Source organism: Durio zibethinus, chromosome 25, assembly GCF_047325235.1.
Source record: "Durio zibethinus cultivar Kanyao isolate XHJ-2024 chromosome 25, ASM4732523v1, whole genome shotgun sequence".
Lineage (NCBI taxonomy): Eukaryota > Viridiplantae > Streptophyta > Magnoliopsida > Malvales > Malvaceae > Durio > Durio zibethinus.
The window spans coordinates 10396144-10419534 of record NC_143186.1 but is presented as its reverse complement, the minus strand read 5'-3'; the positions used below and the strand labels follow the sequence as shown (position 1 = coordinate 10419534).

Genomic DNA, 23391 nt, shown 5'->3' with positions numbered 1-23391 from the left:
TCTGAAGGATAACATATCTTTGGACAAGTTTATCCACTACTCGAAGAATTAGATATATATTTTAATTAAAATTGAAAAGAAAAAGAAAAAAATACTGTTCTTTGAAATTAAAGAAAAGGAATTGGAACCTTTTCTTAGAGTAAGGGATCAATCAACTAAGCCAAATATTCGAGTGCACTGGTAATTGATTTTTTGTAAAGAAAATACTGATTAGTAAATCGAATAGATTCTTTTAAGTTCTCCAAATGTACACATTGATAATTGAGGCTCTAGCTGAAGGTTTTGGTTTAAATTTGGGGATAAAAAAAATTCCTCAGGTAAAACGAAAAGGCAACATAATGCTTAATATGAATTTACGCTTAACATGAATTTTATTGATAGAAGTTAATAAATTTTACACTCTATTAGAAAATCAATAGCCAGATAATTTCTTATCGAGATACGAGTCTGTGTACATTTATTTTCTTTAATTTCAAAATTCAATAGAAGATGAAATAAGAAGTTAAGAACCAGCAAAAAGACAAACTAAAATCAAAATTAAATTTAGGCATATAAATTATTCTCCATCAAGTAAAATTAAATCCTTGCAAAATCAAGGGACTTTTTGCCATCATGTGGATTTCCAAAAAAGTTGTTCATGTAATCTGCAAGAACGAACTCTCTATAACGAGCAATTCCATCTTTCTGTACTACTCGAGGCAGCGGTCCAATCTTCTCTGTTGGTTTTGGAATTGTAAATATTGGTATTGACACCCTTGATTTTGTGCTTGTCGTACGAACTCTATGCTCTGCACTTTTGTACTTTCCATTGCTTAATATCTGCAGACAAACATAGATGAATTAAAAACATATGGTATTTGCATGATTATTTTTCATTAAAGAAAAGGACCCTTATTCAAATTTTGATTTGAACCTGTAACATATCGCCAACATTGATGACCAGAGCACCAGGAACAGGTGGGATCTCTACCCATTCTCCTTTTTTATCAATATCTGCATCGTCTGGAACTTTGACATACAAACCTCCAATCCCATCTTGTAACAAGACGGTGAGGGTGCCCATATCAGAGTGACGCCCTACACCAACTGTGAGCTCTGGATTAGGACATGTTGGATAGTAGTTCATATTGACGGTCTTCCGGCCAATAAGTGCATCAATCTTCGAGTCATCTAGTTTAACTCCAAGGTTTTCCATCAAAACTTCAAGCAATTTCTTTACCATGTCAAGCGACGTCTTTAAATACTCAAGTGCCACTTCCCTAAAAGAAGAATAAGGTAAAAGAATCAATTGATGGTAAGTATATATAAATAAACTAATACTAGTCAATTGGCTTCTTTCGAAAAAAAAGAAAGGAAAAGCCCACCTGCACTCTATAGGCCAATGCTGAAGAACTTCTGCATCATTGGTGTATACCATGCTGATATAGTCTTTCCATTCCAATGCTTTCTCTTTCGCAGGAACAAAACTTGTCCCATACTTCACTAATGGAGTTGGACTCACTTCTGTAAGATAAACAGCCTTTCTTTCAGCTGGCAGGCCGAAGAAGTTATGTGCAGCATCCTTAAGTGACTCTAGTAGATCAACAGGCACTCCATGGTTGACAACTTGGAAGAAGCCAAGAGTCTTAGCTGCTCTAACAATTTCCTTGGCAACTTCATCATGGTCAGGCCCATCAAGCCTCGACAAATCAATCGGTGGCACCTCACATTTGCTTGCATTTTTCTTATCAATCTGCTCGGCCGGTGGTTGAATGTAAGCCTGGGGGACCTTTGAGATGCCAGCGTCCACAATTCCTTTGACGCCATTTCCATCTCGGACGATAAAGTTGAAAAGTGAGCTGCCATTATCAAAACTTGGAGCCATTTGTGTGTAAATAAATGTAAGTAAGGCTGTTGAATATTTCTTTTGTATGTCGAGAGGGTTTGATTGATATGAAGTTGTGTGATTCATCAAACCAAGTGATGGCTCTATTTATAGTGCATCGGTGGTTTAGACTTCTTCCGAAGAGAAGGTGCTTGGTATTTACATAAGCTTTTAAAGATATTTAATAATTTATAAAACCAAGGAATTCGAATTTCAGCTTCCACAATATTTCTAGAACGGCAAATCCCCAATTCTGACTAAAATACTATTATTATTATTATTATTACTACAATAAATAAAAATATTATTAAATCTAAAATTCAAGCCCTGCGCTGCCTTTTGTGAATATGAACTCTCTCTACACGCAGGATATCACAATTCAAACGAAGTATTGACAAGACTTTTCTTTTTTTTTTTCTTTTTTGTTAAAAGCAATGACTTTTCAATGGTATAGAGCACTTCAAATATTTTAATCATATTTAACAAACATTAGACACCATTTCCGTACGTGAAATTTGGATGCAAAGCCCATGACTAATTTTAGTTATAAAATCGAGATGATCCCAAAGAAAACTAAGGGAAAATTGTTTAAATATAAATGCTAAACTAAATTTAACAACCATTCTAATATATTTGTCCTATATAAAAATTAAATCATGAATTTTGTTCAAAAAAAATTTACATTTAATTATTCAAAAATATTTTTTAGTTATGTTGTTGAACATATTTTTAAAAAAATTTGTGATTTTCAAAGTAAATTAACAAAATTAACCAATTTATACCTAAATTCCTTATATATACTGGTCACTAATCAATAGGTACAAAAACCCAGATAACTATATGTTACATTCATAATATAGAATATCAAAGTAATTAATACCTCTTCTGTAGAGTCCAAAATAATCAAATATGGAAAGAACAAAGAAATAGAATGTTTTCTATTCCTTAGATCTATCAGTCATGATCAATGACGATTTGCTTAAGCTTGACCCACTAATCAGTCATGGTCAATGGTGATTTGCTCATGCTTCCTTTATGGTAGGCGAATGGAAAGCTTGGGGCACCTTTCATTAGCCCAAAGTCTAAATTCCTTTTAACGAAATTTCCTTTTGTTTCTAAATTTAGAAAAAGAGATAAAACCCAATGAGGATTCACATTATAACTACTTTTTATAATTAGAAAGATTGTTTTCTCCGATCACACAATTAAATCCCATACCATTCACCTAAGAATTTAAACTTAAGCATGGTTATTTAATGAATGTTAAGTCTTTTTGTGCAATAGGTATGGTTATTTGTTTGATTCGGTAATGAAAATAGATAGTATACTTCCAAAAATATTATGACTAAATTGTAATCTGAAAAAATAATTATATTTTATATGTTTTCTCCTTCTCTGATTGAATGTCTATTATTTTTAGATTTCCCATAACTATTTATCAAAATTTTTTTTTTCTAAACATACCTACAACTCAAAAAGTTATATAATCTCAAAAATTCAAATTAAAGATTCCTAAGTTGTTTTTGTTACATTTAAATTTATAGGTCTTCATTGTTTTTCTTTGTTAAAAAAACTAATAATAAAATAATAATTATCATTTGACATTGATGATGAAAGGGTTTGAACGTTTCAGCAAGAAAAGTTTTTGGCCGTTTAAATATGATCATTTATAGTTTTTCATCTTTGATTTCAGTTACTTGTTTACGTAAACATTGGAAGAAACTTAAGGAAATGGATTTTCAGCTACCACCAATTCTGACCAAAAAAATGGGGAAAATCGATAGCTATTGGTTCTAGAATGTTTATTCGTATCTAAAATTCAAGTCCGGTTGACAAAGATTTTATAAATAAAAAAAGGCTTATTTGATCCACCGGTTCTCCTCATGCTATAAAATCTTGGTCTAAAATTCACAACTGAAGACACATTATTTACTTTAAAAAAAATAGAGAATGATAGATAAACGATAAGATCAAGACAGTAAAATGGTTTTAAGGCATGAAATGCATATTTAAAATTTTTTTAAATAATTTAATAGTTAAATTAATTTGAGATTTTATAATTTCTATGTATCAAATTGTAAATTATCAAAATTCGATATACTTTTTTGTACTTTTTGACCTTTTTCCTATTTTTTTTCTTTCTCTCCTGTCCTTTTTCCGTTTCTCTTCATTTCCAGAACTTTCGCTTACCTCGAAGATAATTAAGGCAAATAATGGTCTTTGGCTTTTTCCTTCAGTGATGGCCACTTAATGAATTAGATTAATTTGGTACGAATAGGAAACTCATCAGTTAGACAGAATGGAAGGCAATCAAGGTTCGATCATTATGGAAAATATTTCGGGGTTAAAAACTTAGATGCCCAACTTTCAATAAGATTTTTAAAAATTATATTTTTGTATAATTTTAATTATAAAATATATTTAAACATATTAAAATTTTAATATTTTCATATATATATATATATATATATATTTTTCAAAATGAACCTATTAGGCTCCAAAATAGAGATCAGACTAGTTTGGGTTTTAGTAGAAGTCATGAAGGGGCAATAAATGGGAATAAAAGAAACAACACCATATCCAAATTAAGAATTCAACTTATTAATTTTCAAGTCTATAACTTGCAATGAAATTATCACATTGCGTTGCTTGGAGAACACTATCAATTATCGGAACGAACTTTCCACAAATGACATCGATACTTAGATTTCCAAAAACAATAAGAAACAAAGTTGTCTGAAAAGATGGAGATCGAACCTTTGTCTCAACCAGAAAATTTTCCTAAATGGAAAAGCAACTTGTGGAATTTGTTGACTATTATCTTCTTGCAGCATGCATCTCAATTTTTGTGGATTAATTCAAACAAAATTAAGTCAAAACTTTCTTATTATGCATCTCAATTTTTTTGGATTATTATTATATTATTATGCATATGAAATAAATAATTAAATTTAGTAACTTATTGTATTTTAAATATAATTAACATATTTTACATATGCTGTCAAAAACTCTAAGTTAAAATTTGAGAATATTTACTAGTGAATATGACGTAATATCTTGAGAGAACAAATTTCTAATTATTCCGATCTCCAATTCCATGGAGAAAATGTACTCTATCATTATTCCTTTTAAAAAAATTAATATGCAATGGAAAGTTTTAAGAAATTTTCCTTTCCATTTTGGCATTTTGCTTATGTTTTTGGTCTGATGGAGAGAACCCGTTCTAGATTATGGCAGCTTCCTTGATTTTTATAGAATGCTAAATTTCTTCACCAAAAGTGATAATTGTCAATCTTTAGACGCCCAATACCTTGTCTTGCTGAAAAATTCAAAGTCATTCACCATAAAGGTCAACAGGAAACTAAAATTTTAATATTTGATGATGAACCAGCCATGCACTATAAATAGCCTCCTTCCCTTTGGTTGAAGCACCACACAACCTCTTATCAATAAAACTTCTCGACATACAAAAGAAATATACAACAGACCCAAATGGCTCCAAGTTTCGATAATGGCAACTCACTTTTCAACTTTGTCGTCCAAGATGGAAACGGCGTGAAGGGATTGGTGGACTCTGGCATATCAAAGGTGCCCCAGGCTTACATTCAACCACCAGCCGAGCAGATTGATAAGAAAAATGCAACCAAATGTGAGATGCCACCGGTTGATTTGTCGAGGCTTGATGGCCCTGACCACGATGAAGTAGTCAAGGAGATTGTTAGAGCCGCTGAGACTCTTGGCTTCTTCCAAGTTGTGAACCATGGAGTACCCGTCGATCTACTGGAGTCCCTTAAAGGGACCGCCCATAACTTCTTTGGTCTGCCCGCTGAAAGGAAGGCTGTTTATTGCAAAGAAGTGAGTCCAACCCCGTTAGTGAAGTATGGTACGAGCTTTGTCCCAGAAAATGAGAAAGCATTGGAATGGAAAGACTATATTAGCATGGCCTACACTAATGATGCTGAAGCTCTTGAACATTGGCCTGTAGAGTGCAGGTAATGAAATATGTTTTGTGCTCTCTATTCTTCTTTTCCCAGATATTCCCAAACCGCATTTATAGAGTTTCATATTCATATAAATATCAATATTCTCTTTGTAGGGATGTTGCTCTTCAATACTTGAACACATCGCTTGATATGGTGAGGAAATTGCTTGAAGCTTTGATGGGAAATCTTGGAGTGGAACTAGATGACTCAAAGATTGATGCATTCATTGGAAAGAAGATGGTTAATATGAACTATTATCCAACATGTCCTAGTCCTGAGCTCACAGTTGGTGTAGGACGCCATTCTGACATGGGTACTCTCACAATCTTATTACAAGATGGGATTGGCGGTTTGTATGTAAAAGTCCCAGAAGATGTAGACATGGAAAAGAAGGGACAGTGGGTCGAGATTCCTCCTGTTCCTGGTGCCTTGGTCATCAACATTGGCGATATGTTACAGGTTCAAATCAAAGTTTCTATCGACACTCGTTTCATTTCATTCGAAAATTAATCATACTATAGCATAAGAATTTGAACAAATGGAAGATTGAAAAAAAAAATATTAATAATTGTGTTTTTAATTTGTTTTATTCAGATATTAAGTAATGGAAGGTACAAAAGTGCAGAACATAGAGTTCGCACCACAAGCACAAAGTCCAGAGTGTCAATACCAATATTTACGAGCCCACAAGCAACACAAAAGATTGCACCATTGCCTCAGGTGGTCGAGAAAGATGGAGTGGCTCGATATAGAGAGTTTGTTTTTTCAGATTACATGAACAGCTTTTTTGGAAATGCACATGATGGCAAGAAGTCCCTTGAGTTTGCAAAACCCAACTTGGCTTGAAATAGAAGACATATTCTACTCTGTTCTCGGTGCTATTGATTTCGGCACATCTATTACTCCCTCTTATGTTTAGCACAAGTGTTTTGTATGTGACAATAAAATGATGATGATTTAGGGTAGCCTCTGATATCTGTTCTTTCTATATTTTCGAACCAAAAGTTGTAATTCATCAGCTTCTTATTTGTAATTGAGATCACAACTATTTTTCTGATTATTAGCAACAATATTCAAAATATATGTAGTATTAAAAATCAATAATGTAGCATTTACAGTAACATATATAATTTTCTTACCAAAATAAAACAGGGCAGTGTTTTGATTTGGGCAAGTGGATTCAACCCCTATTGAAAAACTCAATGAATTATGTATCAATCAATTGAGTCTAAGTGATATTTAGCAAGTTTAGTATTTTAATTCCAACCCTTGTAACATTTTCTTTTATACTCAAACTGCGATCTTTTATATACAAAAAAAAAAAAAATTATAAAATGATAAAAAAAAGGCTCTCTAATAAAAATTTAATAATCATTTAAGTTTATGATATTTTATTATAATTAATTAAGTATAAAATTTCTTATTTCAGATCAATTGAACTTTAAATATATATATATATATATATATCCCCAATCAGACTACTTAAACATTTATTTTTATTCCAATTGAGTTTTGAATTAGATAAAAATGAGTATTGACAATTAATCAATTTTTATATAATAATAATATAATTGATAAGCTGAATTGATTGTAATAAATAATAAAAATTTGAATGATTATTAAATTTTTATTTGAAAAATTTTTTCCCCTTTTAACTGAAAAATCCTTCTCATTCCGTCCAGTAGGTAAAACTAATTTCCTTCCTTTTTAACTTTCTAAAAATTTTATTTTATTACCCCTGGTCAAGCCGTCAAGAAATTAAAAACAAAGAAAAATCTTGCTATTGCTTTCCATTATTTTTTTCATAGATATTAATGTTTAACAAAGAAACACAGAACTGAAATTTACCACCTCCATCGCAATCTCATACCGCCTTTGCTACTTAAATTAAGCCCAAATAACAATTAATTTTCTCTACAAGTAATGAACAGTCCAAGTGGGGTGAGTAAATAGCAACCCTAAACTACTTTTCTTAGGGGCATTGATGAAAGGGTAGCATAGGGCTACCTTACAAAAGAAAGTGAAAAGGCCACGGCAAAGAAAGGATAATCCTATTTGGTTTTATGCAGCTTTGTGTTATAGAGCATTGCAGATGTTAGGCTATTGATATACCTTTCAATGATCCTTTGACTACTTGTCAAACACATAAGGCTACTCTAGCCTTTTCCCTCATCTTTTCATCTTTCCCCCCCTTTTTTTTAATTTTACTTCAAATTGCTTTTTGAAGTCAAAGAAGTGAAAAAATGTTTATTTTTTTTGAAAAATTAAATTTAGGGATACGTGATAGTGATTGTTCAAAATTTTCTTTTGGCATGATTTTAGTAATGCTATTGAATATTAGTAGTATCATTATGTGTAGATATCCTATTTAGTCTGGACCCAAACCAATTGGGTCTGGCTCAATAGGGTTCAGGCAGTTAAGCTTCAACTGCTTATTGTTTTATGTCTTATATTTATTTATGTATTTTTTAATTTTTTTGGGTTTTATTTGTATTATTTTACTTATTTATTTTGATGTTTATCTGTGATTTTTTTCTCTTTTTGTTTTTAGTTGCTTTATCTTTAGGTTAGGATAATGAGAAAAAAAAATAATGACGATTTCTGCTGGTGGAAGAGTTATAGATGGATCTATTTTGCAATAGGATAAATCCATGTTTGGTGATAATATTGAAACGGATTCTTGGTTAATTAAGAACTCTTCTATCAAGCCTATAAATACACAGAGAAATCAACAAAAAAGATCAATGAAACATAAACATAGAGAAAAAAGGAAAATACACATGAAGATAGGCAAGAAAATATATAGAAGAAATAGCAAGATTAATAAAAATAAAAAAAAAATTGAAGATTCTTGGAAAAATCTAAAAAATTCTCAAATTTCGGTAAAACTTTTTAGATTTCGGTGAATTTTTTTGCATCGACTGAATTTTTCAATGGATTTTTCAAGTTTTGGTGAATTTTTTGGCGTTGGTTGAAGATTCTGACGTGTTCCCTAGTTTTCGGTGATAGCTTTTCAGAAATCGATGAGCTTTCAACCAACTTTTGGTGAACAAACCCAGATTTTGGCAACATTTTTAGAATCCAATGAATATTCAACCAGAATTCATCTGGTATAGAGGAAGAGGGAGAGAAAAGGGGAAGAAAAGAGAGAGGGGGAGAAGGAAAATCTGAGGGAAAAGACTGAGTTCGGGCTTTTATCCCCTCATCAAAACGATGTTGTTTTTGCTTTAATAAACCATCAGGGTCTGCGTATTTTTATTCGGGTGATCGGATTCGAGCGCAACCTACTTATGCTGACCCACGTTTCAGTCGATTCTTGTAGTCAAGCCAAGCCGAGTTGATTCTCCAAGCCAAGTTTTCGAGCCGTTTTTTGTGCCTAAAGCAAAGCCGTGTCGAGCCACTCCAACCGAGCCGTTTCTTTTTATTTTTGGTTTTTTTTATTTATTTTATTTAGTTATTTATTTATGTATTTGATTTTTTTAGGGGTATTTTTTTTACATGACAAGTTTAGGAAAAAGAACAAAAAAAATATTTTTGAGAATAAATAATAATTATCCAAGGATGGAATTTTTAGAAATTTCAAATAGCAAATTTTTATAAAATTCCTAGGTGAGAAATTCTTTTCTAAATTTGTCCCAAACGGTGGAATATTTTAGATAAAATTTCAATAACAATAATTAATATTTATTTTCAAACAAAAAAGAGAAAAAATAAAAAATAAGTTAAATTAAATTTTTGATTGAAAATATTTGATAATTACCCAAGGATGAAATTCTTAGAAATTTCAAATGGTAAATTCCTAAAAAATCTCTAGGTAAGAAATTTCTTTAAAATTGTCCTAAATGGTGAATGAATTTAAATGAAATTTCAAGAAAAATAATTGTCATATTATTTTCTTTCCAAATAAAAGAAAAATAAAAAGAATTTCTAAATAGGCCCAAATGGTGAAAATTTTAGAAATTCAAAAAATAGAAATATTTCTAATTTGGCCTAAATGGTGGAATAATTCGATATATTTTCAATAAAAATAAAAAAATAAAAAATAGTTAAACTTATTCAAATGATAAAACGTTTTCAAGAAAACAAATGGGATTCTTGAATACTTTTGAGGTGGGAAAATATTTTTAAGAGTTCTACCAGATTGATGGAATGTCTTAAGAATTATTTTCAATACTTGAACATTAAATTTTAAAACAATTAGAATTAAGACCTTAGGATAAATTTAAAATAAAATGGTACGATTAAGATTTTAGAATAATCCTCAAATTGTCCCTTTTCTATTGTTGGCGAAGCATATTTTTTAAATTGTTACCTAAGTAATAGGTTATCATTTTTTTTTATGAAAAAGTAATATGTTAACCTAAACTATTTATGAGGACAAATAAATTGTGTAGTTGAAACAAAACCCAAAATAATTAATATAATTTAATATAATTTAAACTTGTTGTTGGTCATTTATTGATAGACCTATCAATGGGTCGAGTGGATGTATACCTTTACTTAAATCAAATCTTTGATAGAGATTTTTGAGTTTTCATCTAATGATAAACATTAAATTATTAATAACAATATTTTATGTAATTTTAATTTTAAAATATATTTAAAATATAAAAATTGTCAAATTTTAATAGTTTTTTGTTATCTTAATATTTTTAAAATTTTCGAACCTCTTGATCTCGCTGAATTAGGTAGAACCTTGGGGGAAGGTTTTAAAAGATTAATTAGGCTTAATCTGACTCAACTTCATAAACACCTATATTTATCAATTAATTAATGAGAATCACGTAATTTTGATTTTTTTTAACTTAACAAAAAATAATATAAAATATATTAAACAAAAAATTTATATTTAACCTTTGGAATGGGCTAAATGGTGGATTGCCTCTTACCTACCCTCAGTTCCATCCTTTCCACAAGTATGAAATCTTGATTAAAAAGAAAATTCAACTTCTTTCCTTGTCTCTCAGACTAAGGTTTCACACATTTATAATTATAATTTGATTGATTCACTACTTGATGCAAAGTTGTGCTAGAGAAAGAAAAAGCATTGGAGTGGAAAGACTACATTAGCATAGCCTACACCAATGATGCTAAAGCTCTTCAACATTGGCCTGTGGAATGAAAGTAATGAAACATGCTTTGTGATCAATTTTCTTCTTTTAGCATGACATTCCAAACCTAATTATAATAGACTCATAAATATATCAATATTCTCTTTTCAGGAATATTGCTTTTCAGTATTTAAACTCATCACTTGAAATGGTTAGGAAATTGGTGGAAGCCTTGATGGAAAACCTTGGAGTGGAACTACATGACTCACAAACTGATACATTGATTGGCAAAAAGATGGTTAACATGAATTTTTATCCGATGTATACTAACCCTAAACTCACAGTTGGTGTAAGGCAACACTCTGATATGGTTATCCTTACAATCTTATTACAAGATGGAAATAGTGGTTTGTATGTGAAAGTTTCAAAAGATATGGATATGGAAAAGAAGGGAGAGTGGGTAAAGATTTTTCCTATTCCTGGTGCCTTGGTCATCAATATTTGTGATATGTTACAAGTTTGTACCAGAATTTATATTTAGACCATTTCTTTTGGTAAAAGAAAGAAATGTGCTAAAAATCGAATCCTTTATCTTGCTATAATTCATTTCCTAATGAAAGTGAATGAATCACTAGGTTAAACCCTCAAATTCTGAGACTTTTTTCATTTGAATGAAAAATTAACCATGACAAAATAAGTTTTTTTAAATTCATGATTGAAATAGAACGAACATGTTCTAGTACCTAGCTGCCTAATTATCTACAAAGTTTAAACTTTCATTTTTTATGTAGATATTAAGCAACGGAAGGTACAAAAGTGCGGAGCATAGAGTTTGTACCACAAGCGCAAAATCAACAGTATCACTACCAATATTTACTAGTCCAAAACCAACGAATAAGATTGCACCATTGCCTCAAGTGGTAGAGAAAGATGGGGTGGCTCGTTATAGAGAATTTTTATTATCAGATTATATGAACAATTGTTTTGGAAATACACATGATGGCAAAAAATCTCTTAATTTTGCTCAAATCAATTCTACTTAATGTAGAAAAATTCTATTGTATTTTTTGGCATTGAGAGTTAAGCTCATTTACTTTACCTTAGGGATTTAAATAGCAGTCATGATCACATTTTCGATCACGTCGCATTTATCGAAATTTTGGATATAACGGAGATCATTGTGGTCATTATGATCATTGCGATCGTGAATTTTTTTTAATTTTGCACAATTGGTTATAAAATGTAATAATTATAATTATAATTATAAAAACTCTTATTTAATGATTTTTAAAACAATTTATGACACTCTATGTTTTTTATTTTTTAAAAAACTTATTCACAATTTTATTTAGATTATAATAAAGCGTTCATATTTGGTTTAACAACAAAATTTTTGCTTAAGCCAAGTTTATATTCAATATTAATTCTAGGCAAATCAAAATATTAACTGAATATAATATGTTCAATACCAAGCATCCATATTTAATAAAATTACAAACTTAAAAATATAATAATTTCAAATTCCATCGATTATAAATTAATAAGAATTAATCAATAGCAAAAGAATTGACAACAATATAAATACTAAAATAACAAAAAATTATTAAATTTCAAATACAAAATCATAAATTAATAAATAACAAAATTAAAATATAATATTTAATTTTAATTATTTTTCATCTAACTTATAAAAAAAATTTATTAAAAATTTTCATCTAAAATCCATATATATATATAATTTTAAAAATTACAAAATTTTAAATTTATATTTTGATAAAATTAATTATAGAATTAAATTAAAAAAAAAACCAACCCACCCAAACCCAACCCCTGCACCACCCCACTCCGCTCTCACGCATCTCACTTAATAGTAGATAGCCCCTCACCCTTAAAATTTCTCCTAAATTTTGATAACTAAAAACCCTCATCTTCATTTCTTTTTCGCATCTCTTTCTTCTATCCTTTTTTCTCTCTACACCATCACTTTCTCTCACATCCCCTTGTCAATGTCATTGCCTACAAAGTACCTTGCCTCATCTCTCTCAGATTCTTACAAAGATCAACATTATTCTACATAAATTTTACAAAAAAAAAAAAATTAACTTTCTCTTACCTTCTTTGATCTTGATTGTTGATTCAAGGCTTAAAGTTGATTTGAATTTGAGTAATTTGTGAATTAAGTTAAGGTTGTTGCCGATTGAATGGTTGATAAATGATTTGATATTATTTTTTAAATTTTTTTGATTGATTTTGAAACTGAAAATCTGATACTTGAGTTTTCTTTTTGCTTTTGTTTTTGCTTTTACTCTTGCAGTCTTCTTAGTTGCTTTATTTGTGTTGAAGTTTTTTTTTTTTGTTTAATTTGAACCAGTAACTAGGAAAATAGGGATAGCGGCAATAATTGTCTATTATTGCCACTATTCCCCCTTACAGCATTTTTTAGCCGCCATTATGCATTGTTTTGAGTGTAATTTAATTTCTCAGCTGCATTTTCTCCCAATAGAGGTGGCCGATGGTGGTACTATTACAATTTCATGGTCGCTATTTCGTTACAGAATTGTTATTTGAAACCATGGTTCACCCTATTATTTAAGCAATTTTTTTCAATAAAAATGATATTATGATTTCACTCAGTCTCTTTTCTTTTTTCTTCCATTTTCAAACAAAATAATGTTGGGCCTGAAATGACAAACACAACAACGTAGAAGCAATATATTGCAATAAACCCACTGCAATAGACAACAATCAATAATTAACAAAAAAAAAAAGCATACCATGATTTACATGGAAAACCTTTCAGTGTAGAAAAAAAATCATAGACCACCAGAAAAATCACAACTAGCAAATAATGGATATACAAAGTTCTCTTTTAGCTAAAACTAGAGCTAATTAACAGCTAGAAAGACAATTGGAGAAATCTCAGCAAATAGGTGACTCAACAAATACACCATAGATTTGTTTCTAGAAAGCTTCAAATCCGATCTCCACTATTCAGAATGTATAATAGTGAATCATGAACCTGTTGACAAAATTTTAGCTCAATCGAACTATGAATCGACTTTTGTTCAACTAACTCTTTGTTTTCTCTTTACTCTTTATCTTTTCTTGGTTTTTCTTTTCCTCTCGATTTTGGCCCTACTCTCTCACTTTCTTTTCACGCTAAAAATTACCCCATTTTTATATGTAGGGCTTTATTCCATGATCAAAGGCAAAAAGGCTTAAGGCCTTTTAATTGGCTAATCAATTAGGGTTGGACTCCATACATTCCTAACAATCTCCCCTTCTAACCCCATTAGGATGAAATTTATCATAATAACAATTTCATTTGAAACTTACCTTGGCCAAAGAACCCATTATGGCTAAGTTATTGCAAAGCTTAAGCTTTTTCTTAGGAAATGTCTTAGTCGACATATCTGCTATATTCTCATCAGTATGAACTTTCTTCAACAGTATCTATTGTTCTTCAATCACTAAATGCTACTAGTAATATCTAACATGAATGTGCTTCGTTTTAGCACGGTAAATGACATTTTTACTCAAATCTAAGGCACTATAACTATCACAAAACATCACGTACTCTTTCTGATTCAACTTTAATTCAAAAAAAAAATGTTTTATCCAAAGCATTTCTTTACTTGCTTTAGTTGCTACAATATATTCAGCTTTTGTATTGACAATGCAATACACTTTTGCAATTTAGACTATCAAGACAGTTCCTCATGCAAAAGTGAACAAATACCCTAAAATAGATTTCCTACCATTAAGATCACTTGCCATGTCAACATTAGTAAATCCTTCTAAAACTAGTTGAAAAACTCTATAACTCAAGTACAATTTTGAGGTGTACCTCAAATATCAAAAAATTAATTTTACTATTTCCCAGTGAACCTTTTCGAGATTAGAAAAAAATCTGCTTATTACACCAACTAAATGAGCAATATTAGGCTGTATGCAAACTATAAGATACATCAACGAATCGACTACAGAAGAATAAGGGATACTAAACATAGCTAGTTGCTTTTCTTTAGTCACTGAGCAAGCTTTCTTACTCAAATGAAAATGGTTGGCAAGTAGACTGTAAACTAATTTAGTATGTTACATGTTGAATTTACTAAGCACCTATTCAACATACTTTTTCCGTGACAACCATAGCTTTCTAGCTTTTCTATCTCGGATAATATTCGTACTGATAATCTACTTTGTTGGACCTAAATCCTTCATGTCAATAGACTTAGACAATTGTTTTTTCAACTTAAAAACCATATCAGCATCTTGTCCCACAATCAGTATGTCATCAACATATAATAAGAGAATAATGAATTTACCATCAGAAATTTTTTTGACATACACATAAGGATCCGCTATTATTTTTTTATAGTTACGGCTTATCATAAAAGAATTAAACTTTTTGTACCATTATCATGGAGCTTGTTTCAAGCCATACAAGCTTTTTATTTTTTAATTTGCAAACTAAATGCTCTTTTCCTTTCACTTCAAAGCCTTTAAGTTGTTCCATATAAATGTTTCCCTATAAGTCACTATGCAAGAATGCAGTCTTAACATCTAGTTGTTCAAGCTCAAGATGGTACTAATCTTAGTACCATCGAACGGAACTCATCTTCACAACTAAAAAGAAATTTCATCAAAATCAATGTTAGGTTTGTGAGAAAAATCTTTCACTACGAATCAAGCTTTGTATCTCATTAGTTTGTCACTATCCTTTGTCAACTTGAACACCCATTTATTCTTCAATGACTTTCTCTCTTCTAGAAGCTTAACAAGATCATATGTACAATTTTTTCATAATAACTTCATCTCTTTTTTCATTGCTTTTAATAAATGCTCTCTATCCAGAATAGTCTATACATCTTGGAAGCTTTCTAACTCTCCCTTACTGGTAGCTAAAATAAAATCTAAACTTGGATACTTGGTGATGACCTGTGCTCTCTAGTAAATCTCTTAGGCTGAGACTTACACTATCTGATTTCGAAGGTAGCTCCCCCTGCTTAACACTTTTTGGTGGAGAGGACTGCTCACCCTACTTAAAACTAATTGCATCTGGCTTATCACTAACTATAGCTGGCTCATTCATATCATTGAGTTTTACCTCTTGTTCATTGCCATCATTTGTGGCTTTTTCCAGCGGAACCCCTGTCAGTGTTGAAAGACCACATCTCTACTTTTGACTATTTTTCTTTTCACTAGATCCTATACCTTATAACCAAAATTTTCCTCACCATATCCTATAAACACATATTGTGTGACTTTACTGTCAAGCTTTGACCTTTGTTCTTTTTGTACATGCATAAATGCTTTACTCTTGAAAACTTTCAAGAGAGAGTATGAAGTAACTTTTCCTGTATACATTCTTTCTAAAATGTCAAAGCCCAAAAGAATCAATGGTGATCTGTTAAGCAAATAACAAGTTGTGTTAACTGCTTCACCCTAAAATGGCTTTGATAATTTTGATATCTTTAACATACATTTGACTTTTTCTATAATGGCGTAGTTTATCCTTTCAGTTACACCATTATGCTATGATGTTCCAAGTTCTATCATCTCACACCTAGTCTTATGCTTTAAATAATATTCTTCACAGTCTTTGGATGTGTATTCTCCATCATTATTAGTCCGAATACACTTCAAAGGCAACACTATCATCCTTTCCACCATGGCATAAAATTTTTAAAAATATTGCAATACCTAGCTTTTATTTTTTAATATATACACCCAAGTCTTACGTGAAGCATCATCAATAAAAGTAACAAAATACCTGCTACCATATAATAACTCAACCTCAATAGGACCACATATATCAGAATGAATTAATTTCAATATGTTTTCTTTTCTCTACGAACATTTTTTTAAAAAAAACTCTACAATGCTTGTCAAATAAACAATGATCACATGAATTGAAAAGCATACTTTTAGTTAAGGTAATGAGAGATTGTACCATATATTTGCTGAGGCATCATCCTCAATGGCATTATCTTATTGTCATTTAATTTCATCCATATCTTGTACATTATGCAACATAGTTTTCTTCTTGCAACTACCATAGATCCTTTGAGAAGCTTTTATTGCCCATTATTTTGTCAACTCTAACATTTTTCTTTATCAAGAACATCAATAGCAAGCAAGTTCATTCTCATATTTGAAATATATTTGACATCCCTCAAAGTCAACATATAGCTCATACTAGTTTGTACAACAATATCACCAATCCCAACAATTTGTAACACACTCTTATTTTTCATCTTGATGCAACCAAAGTCTCATACTTTGTAAGTTGTAAACAATTCCCTCTTAGGAATTCAATGATATACCATTTCTATGTCAACTATCCACTAAATGCTAGGGTCATGATTACAATCACCATGTGTACAAATCTAAGTAACTGAATCATTATCTAAATTCATTGCTACAATATTGTCATCATTTGAACTATTGTCTTTTTCATCTTTTTGCTTTTGCTTCAAGATTTTATAGTATTGCTTTATATGACCTAGTTTTTCACAATAGAAGCGCTTCATTTTATCTCTAGACTTGGATTTATATTTAGATTTACTATGGCTTTTTGAGTTATGACCTCTATTGATGTTCTTATCCCTATTCTCTATGACAAAAGCTTAATTCTCAATGTCTAAATCTTTTCGTCTTACTTCTTCATTAAGCATGCTATTATTTACTGTCTTCAATGTCACCTTGTAATCAAGAGCTAAATTAAGAATAGTTACAACTAGAGTAATCCAGCTGTCTAGCAATGAACTTAAAAGAAACAACACTTTTATTTTATAATCCATTTTAAGCTCTATAGTAGTCATCTGATTAAATATATCTTGAAAATCACTTAAGTGCTTTATAATTGATTGTCCATCCCTGGACTATAAAGTTATAAGCTTTTAATTAAGTATAACTTTATTCATGCTTGTTTTCTTTTCATATAATACTGCTAATTTTTTTTAAATAGTGTGGGCATCTGTCTCTTATGTTACATGATGGAATACATTGATATCAACTCATTTTTTTATTATAGTCGTAACTTTCTACCTAACTTTTTTCAATTTTTATCTTTTGTATTTGTTGGCTTAACTAAATCACCTAATATTGTCTCATACAAATCTTTATAGTATAAATGATCTTCCATCATAGGCTTCCAAATTGAATAATTTGATGCTGTCAATTTCATCATAAAACCTATATCACCCTCTATGATCTCAAATAGAATTTACTTTTCTCTTGGGTTGTTTCTGTATCGATGTCTCAAAATCCCTCATTTGATACTAGTTGCTAGGCCTGAAGTGAAAAATACAATAACACGGAAATAATATATCGTAATAAACTTACAACAATAGATAACAATCAATAATCAACAACGTAGGAAAAATAAAGCACACCAAAATTTATGTGAAAGCCCCTCTAGTGTAGAGAAAAAAAAAATGATGGACCACCAGAAAAATCTCTACTATCAAAAAATAGATATACAAATGAAAAAATCTTACCAAATAGGTGACTCAACAAATATACCTTACTATCAAAAAATAGATATACAAAGTTCTCCTCTAGTTAAAACTAGAGCTAATCAACAATTAGAGAGACAAATGAAAAAATCTTACTAAATAGGTAACTCAACAAATACACCTTAGATTTGTTCCTAAAGAGTTTCAAACCCAATTTCCACCGTTCAAAATGTAAAACATTGAATCATGAACCTATTGACAAAATTTCAGCTCAATTAAACCATAGATTGACTTTTGTTCAACCAACTCTCTCTTTTCTCTTTTATCTCTATCTTTTCTTGGCTTTTATTTTCCTCTTAGTTTTGGTGCTACTCTCTCACTTTCTTTTCACACCAAAAACTACCCCACTTTTATATGTAGAGCTTTATTTTATGGTCAAAGGCAAAAAGGCTTTAGGCCTTTTAATTGGCCAATCAATTGGATTGGACCCCACATATTCCTAACAAATAGTTGTAAATGAGTGTCTTATTTGAAAAATACCAAACAAAAGAAAATAATAAATGAAGTGTCTTATTTGTAGGTGAAATTCACTAAATATATTTTTATATGTGTTTTAGACTATTAATAATAGTATATCATCTTTAATAAAACTAAAAATATTGCATACATGAAATCTAAAACTTTAATTTTTTATCATTGTTACCATACTAGCTTTTATTTAAGTTTCCTTTTCAACTTAATGTTGTGCCTTTGTACACCAAAAAAAAAAAAAAAAAGGAAAAAGGGTATAATTTAGTCAAATTGGAATAAGAAATGAGATTTATAAGTAGAATCTATACATATATTAAAAGTAGTCTCCTATCTCAATTTTATCGTCCATATTTTTAAAATCTTAGAAAAATTAAAGGTTAATTTGGGTCATAAAAAATTGCTTACAGGTGTTTCTTTCCTCTATCGTAATGTCTTAAGTTGTCCTCTCTCCCTTTTTCTCTTTGTCTTCTTCTATTGTGCACTGCTTTTTTTTTTTTTCAAATATTGGCTTTGATTGCTTCTATAACTTGGGTTTCCAAGAAAGCTAGGGCAGTTTAACATTCTCGTGTAAGTTATATCCAAGTCTTTAGTTTTTTCCTATTCCTTTCTTTTATTTTTTTGTCTACTATCATCAAGATCTAATTAGTTATTACTATTTGGTTTTTTTAAAAAAATAAACAAAGTCCATGAAGTAATCATATTAATTTTTCATTCTTTATTATTAAAGTTGGTGTTTTATTTAGTTTATTGTGAGATTTGATTAGTTTTTGCAATTGGACTTTCAAAGTTAAGAGAAATCCCATAAAGGAATCTAAGTTAAACACTGAGCAAATTGGACAAAATCTAATAAAATTGATAAGTAATCTATGTTTCTCAATTTTTGTGTTTTTAGTGTTAATAAAATTTTGCATATATGATTTTTTACTCTTTTTTCCATATATCATTATTCATATATGATTTATACTATTACCCATATTTTCTCTCAATATGCAAAAAATAATAATAAAATAATTTAAAAATTTTCTTTCTCTCTCACCTTTTTCTTTGCTTTAATTTCCAGTATCTCTGATCTCTAAAACTCGATTGACCATTAAAGAGAGAAAGAAAGATATAAAACCAAAGGTTTTAATCCTAATTTTTCTTGGAAATTCATTTAAATCTTGATTTTATTTTTTCTTAACTAATTCATTAATTGTTTTGATCTATTTTGACTTTTAGTTTTTTATTTTTTAGAGCTAAAAAGAAGTTCAAGTTTTCATCGCTATTACATTAGAAATAAACAATGCAGATAAAGAATAATGAAAGACTTACCAATTTGGCTTCAGTAGATTTGGTGAATTTGAGATACAAGGCTTGCAAGTTTTATCTCTTATTTTAGCTGTTTCATTTTTTTGTATCTATTGTATTTTATATTTTTCTAACATTCCACCGTAGCTAGATTATGCTATTTGGGTTGCACAATCCATACCCCTATGCCTAATCTGCCTCTTCTTCACACAACTTTTTTCTACCAAGTTCTATGCCCCTCCCTTATCACCCATTATGATAAAGTTCTTTTCAATTACGCATTTTCTCATACTATTTATTTTTTGTTTCTTGTGGATGTTTTAGCTTTGGCTGTTTGGTTCTAGGGATAATGCAACTGAAAATGTTGTTATAAGGGTCATAATATTAACTTCTCGATTAATACAAGGTAGGACAAAATGGCACCAATTCTCAAGGATTGTTCAATTCGGATTCCTTCGAGATAGTTATGTATGCCTTTTGGTCTTAATGATTGTGGTAAATTTACCCTTTTAAAGGTACATTTAGTCTCAAAATTTCTTTTTCCTTAATGGAAAATCAATACAAGTATTAATAATCTAAAATAGAAAATGTCACTTTCTCCACCTAATGCGATAATGGATCAATTTCAATTTTCCTAAGAATTTGTAGGCTTCATCATTGACATTTTCAAATAACCATATGTGCTTTTAAAGAAGTGTAAATAACTAGGAAGATAATGGCTTTTTATGGTGGGCAAATAGCATTGTTTATCTAAGAAAAAGTATGCTGCCATTATGTGTTTGATAAACTATTGGTTTTCTTTTTGTTCTAAAAATATAACTTGAATTATTATGAACTACCTATATTGTGAGTCATATAGATCTTGGTTGGTCTTTTGCCCTTAACAAATGGCACTTTATTTGTTTAGAGTCCAATAAGTTATGTATTCCAAAATCCAAACCATTAGGTTGGTTCTTTTCCTTAGGAAAAACTATTTATATTACTATATGTTTTGGATTTTGTTCCTTCGATTAGTTGTGTTACATCTATATTTATGATGGTTTGAGTTTTTAAGGTGTTTATGATGTAGATCTCATAATTATTATAATCTAAATTTGACCATAGCATTGCAAAAATCTTATTAGTGCAATTGGTTAAACATTACTATTTTGTTCATATTTGGTAACTAAAACCAGAAGAAATACACTTAGTTACCCTTTTGTGACAAAGGAATGTAAACTATTCATGTATATTATTTTAAAAAGTTATTTTAAAACATTTTTGCCGCACTTAAGGTAATAGGGCCAATTGCTATTTTTGCAAGATGACTTCAAATTTTTATATTTATATGCTACAGTTAAAAGTTATCTTTCAAACACTAATAAATTGTTTTGTGATTATTATACATATTAACAAGCTTTTCATCTTTTACAACTCAAATTTGGCTCTAGATAAAGTAAAAAATCAATATTCTACAATGCAATTGGACTACAAATTTGTGTTATCACCTATACAACTTTTGGTTGCAATACAAAAAGGATAAGTACGTGAAATAATCAAAAGTGTGGAGTTTTAGGATGCTACTAGGTTATTTTGCATGACTTATTTAAATACAATGTACATTCTTTTATGCTTAAGCTGAGTTTTCTATTACTTTATGTGGATAATTGTTTTGTCATTTAAACATCATGTTTTTCCATCCTCTTGACTAATCATTATATTATTTTTCATTACATTCATTTACTTTAATAATGTTACATTTCATGAAAAATATTTTGTTTATCTTCAGTTGCACATATGAAAATAATTGTGTTTGTATTTATCTTCAATTGCTCACATGAACATAATTATGTCTCAACTAAACTGATATAAAAAACCAACACATATGTCTTTCCTTACTAATATGTTTCAATATTACTTTCAAAATGTCATTAGAGCATTGAAATTAATAAGTCTAATCAGTTGTGTTGAGCTGACCACCTCCAAATCTGATGTGTACATTTAAAAACTTAGGTAAAGTAAAAAAAAATGTAAAAAATATTCATATTACTTTTATTTATCACAACTCAAATTTCATTCCACTACACCAATAAATACATTCTCAAAATTATAATGTGAGATAGGATAGTAATTTAAGATATCAAGAAAGAATAGCTTCTAAAGCATGGCAAATACAAGTAAATTAGTTATGCATTTTGATTTTTAATCGTTACATTCAAACAATAAGTCTACCATGAAGCACATGAATATCTTTATATGTATAATAATATCGTTTCATTTAGTAGAACATATAACATGTGATGGGTATACATAATGCATTGCAAGTTTAAGATTTATATAATATGTATAATAATATCTTTCCACTTGGTAGCAGATATAACATTGGATGTAAATTTTATTCGATTCTATTTTTACACTACACCTTGTTGTTAATATATAGGAGATTTTATTTGCCTTGATAATTACAGCCTTTAAGTTAAGTTTCTTTTTATATTTTGGCTTGTATATTTATTTTTTTCAACTTTGAATGTAATTGATTTATTCACGCTAATGGGATATTATATTTTTATTATATTTAAATTAAAATGGTGATGCAAACCAAATTAGAAAAAAATTTTATTTTGTTCATTGATAAGAATTAGTATTTCAAACTTCAAAGATGCAGTCTTCTAGCTTATAAGCTTTAAAAAAATTTAACTTAATTTTTGTTTGATACCAATATTTAATCAATTCTTTCACTTACCTTTCTTTGTTCAATGTTGACTTTACTATGTTAATACAATACTATCTTGATGATCTTTTGAATCATGTATGTTCCTTTTTTTTTAATTCTTAAATTTTTATTTTTTTAAGAATTGATATTGTCATGGTTAACTATAATAAGGAGCGGTTTGCTCTATTGTGAACTAACACATAAACTTTTTCATTTAATATTGATAGAAAGTACCTTGCTTACGCTTCAAAAAGGTTTCCTTATGGTCACTGGTTACTACATTTGAGGATTAATATCGTGTAAGAAGAAAAAAGAATTATAAAAAATCATAACCATTAATTTTTTAAAGCAAAACACCGTGAGAAATGCAATGAAAATAATTTTGCATGTTATATTTCTATTTAAAATTTGCTTTTGTGGAAAGAGACATAGAATTGGGAAGGGAATATGATGTTTAAGTTGTCCAAGAAGGTTTTGGCATGGATAGCTAGAGTTTTTGGTTTATTTGATATTTTCTACAATT

At 29.6% G+C, this 23391-nt stretch overlaps 2 protein-coding genes and 1 pseudogene across 2 annotated transcripts; 2 read left to right on the top strand and 1 right to left on the bottom strand.

The window, feature by feature from the left end:
- Nucleotides 1-531: 531 nt before the first annotated feature.
- LOC149511614 (scopoletin 8-hydroxylase-like) lies at nucleotides 532-1922 on the bottom strand. Its single transcript, XM_089754523.1, has 3 exons — nucleotides 1365-1922; nucleotides 914-1259; nucleotides 532-819 (listed from the first exon to the last, which is right to left on the bottom strand). The coding sequence occupies exons 1-3, from the start codon at nucleotides 1862-1864 to the stop codon at nucleotides 577-579; spliced, it is 1089 nt and encodes a 362-aa protein (XP_089610649.1). The 5' UTR covers nucleotides 1865-1922; the 3' UTR covers nucleotides 532-576.
- A 3158-nt stretch (nucleotides 1923-5080) lies between these two features.
- LOC149511613 (scopoletin 8-hydroxylase-like) lies at nucleotides 5081-6907 on the top strand. The gene is made up of 3 exons (XM_089754461.1): nucleotides 5081-5856; nucleotides 5961-6306; nucleotides 6442-6907. The coding sequence occupies exons 1-3, from the start codon at nucleotides 5357-5359 to the stop codon at nucleotides 6691-6693; spliced, it is 1098 nt and encodes a 365-aa protein (XP_089610587.1). The 5' UTR covers nucleotides 5081-5356; the 3' UTR covers nucleotides 6694-6907.
- A 3810-nt stretch (nucleotides 6908-10717) lies between these two features.
- On the top strand, nucleotides 10718-11941 carry LOC149511612 (scopoletin 8-hydroxylase-like; annotated as a pseudogene).
- The last annotated feature ends 11450 nt before the right edge of the window (nucleotides 11942-23391 follow it).

Excerpts from the sequence above, each read along its gene's own strand:
- LOC149511614 (XM_089754523.1), bottom strand. The coding sequence starts at position 1,864 with ATGGCTCCAAGTTTTGATAATGGCAGCTCACTTTTCAACTTTATCGTC. Across the intron at positions 1,260-1,364 it reads CATTGGCCTATAGAGTGCAG|GGAAGTGGCACTTGAGTATT; the intron begins GTGGGCTTTTCC and ends TTCTTCTTTTAG. Across the intron at positions 820-913 it reads ATGTTGGCGATATGTTACAG|ATATTAAGCAATGGAAAGTA; the intron begins GTTCAAATCAAA and ends GTTTGTCTGCAG.
- LOC149511613 (XM_089754461.1), top strand. The coding sequence starts at position 5,357 with ATGGCTCCAAGTTTCGATAATGGCAACTCACTTTTCAACTTTGTCGTC. Across the intron at positions 5,857-5,960 it reads CATTGGCCTGTAGAGTGCAG|GGATGTTGCTCTTCAATACT; the intron begins GTAATGAAATAT and ends TTCTCTTTGTAG. Across the intron at positions 6,307-6,441 it reads ACATTGGCGATATGTTACAG|ATATTAAGTAATGGAAGGTA; the intron begins GTTCAAATCAAA and ends TGTTTTATTCAG.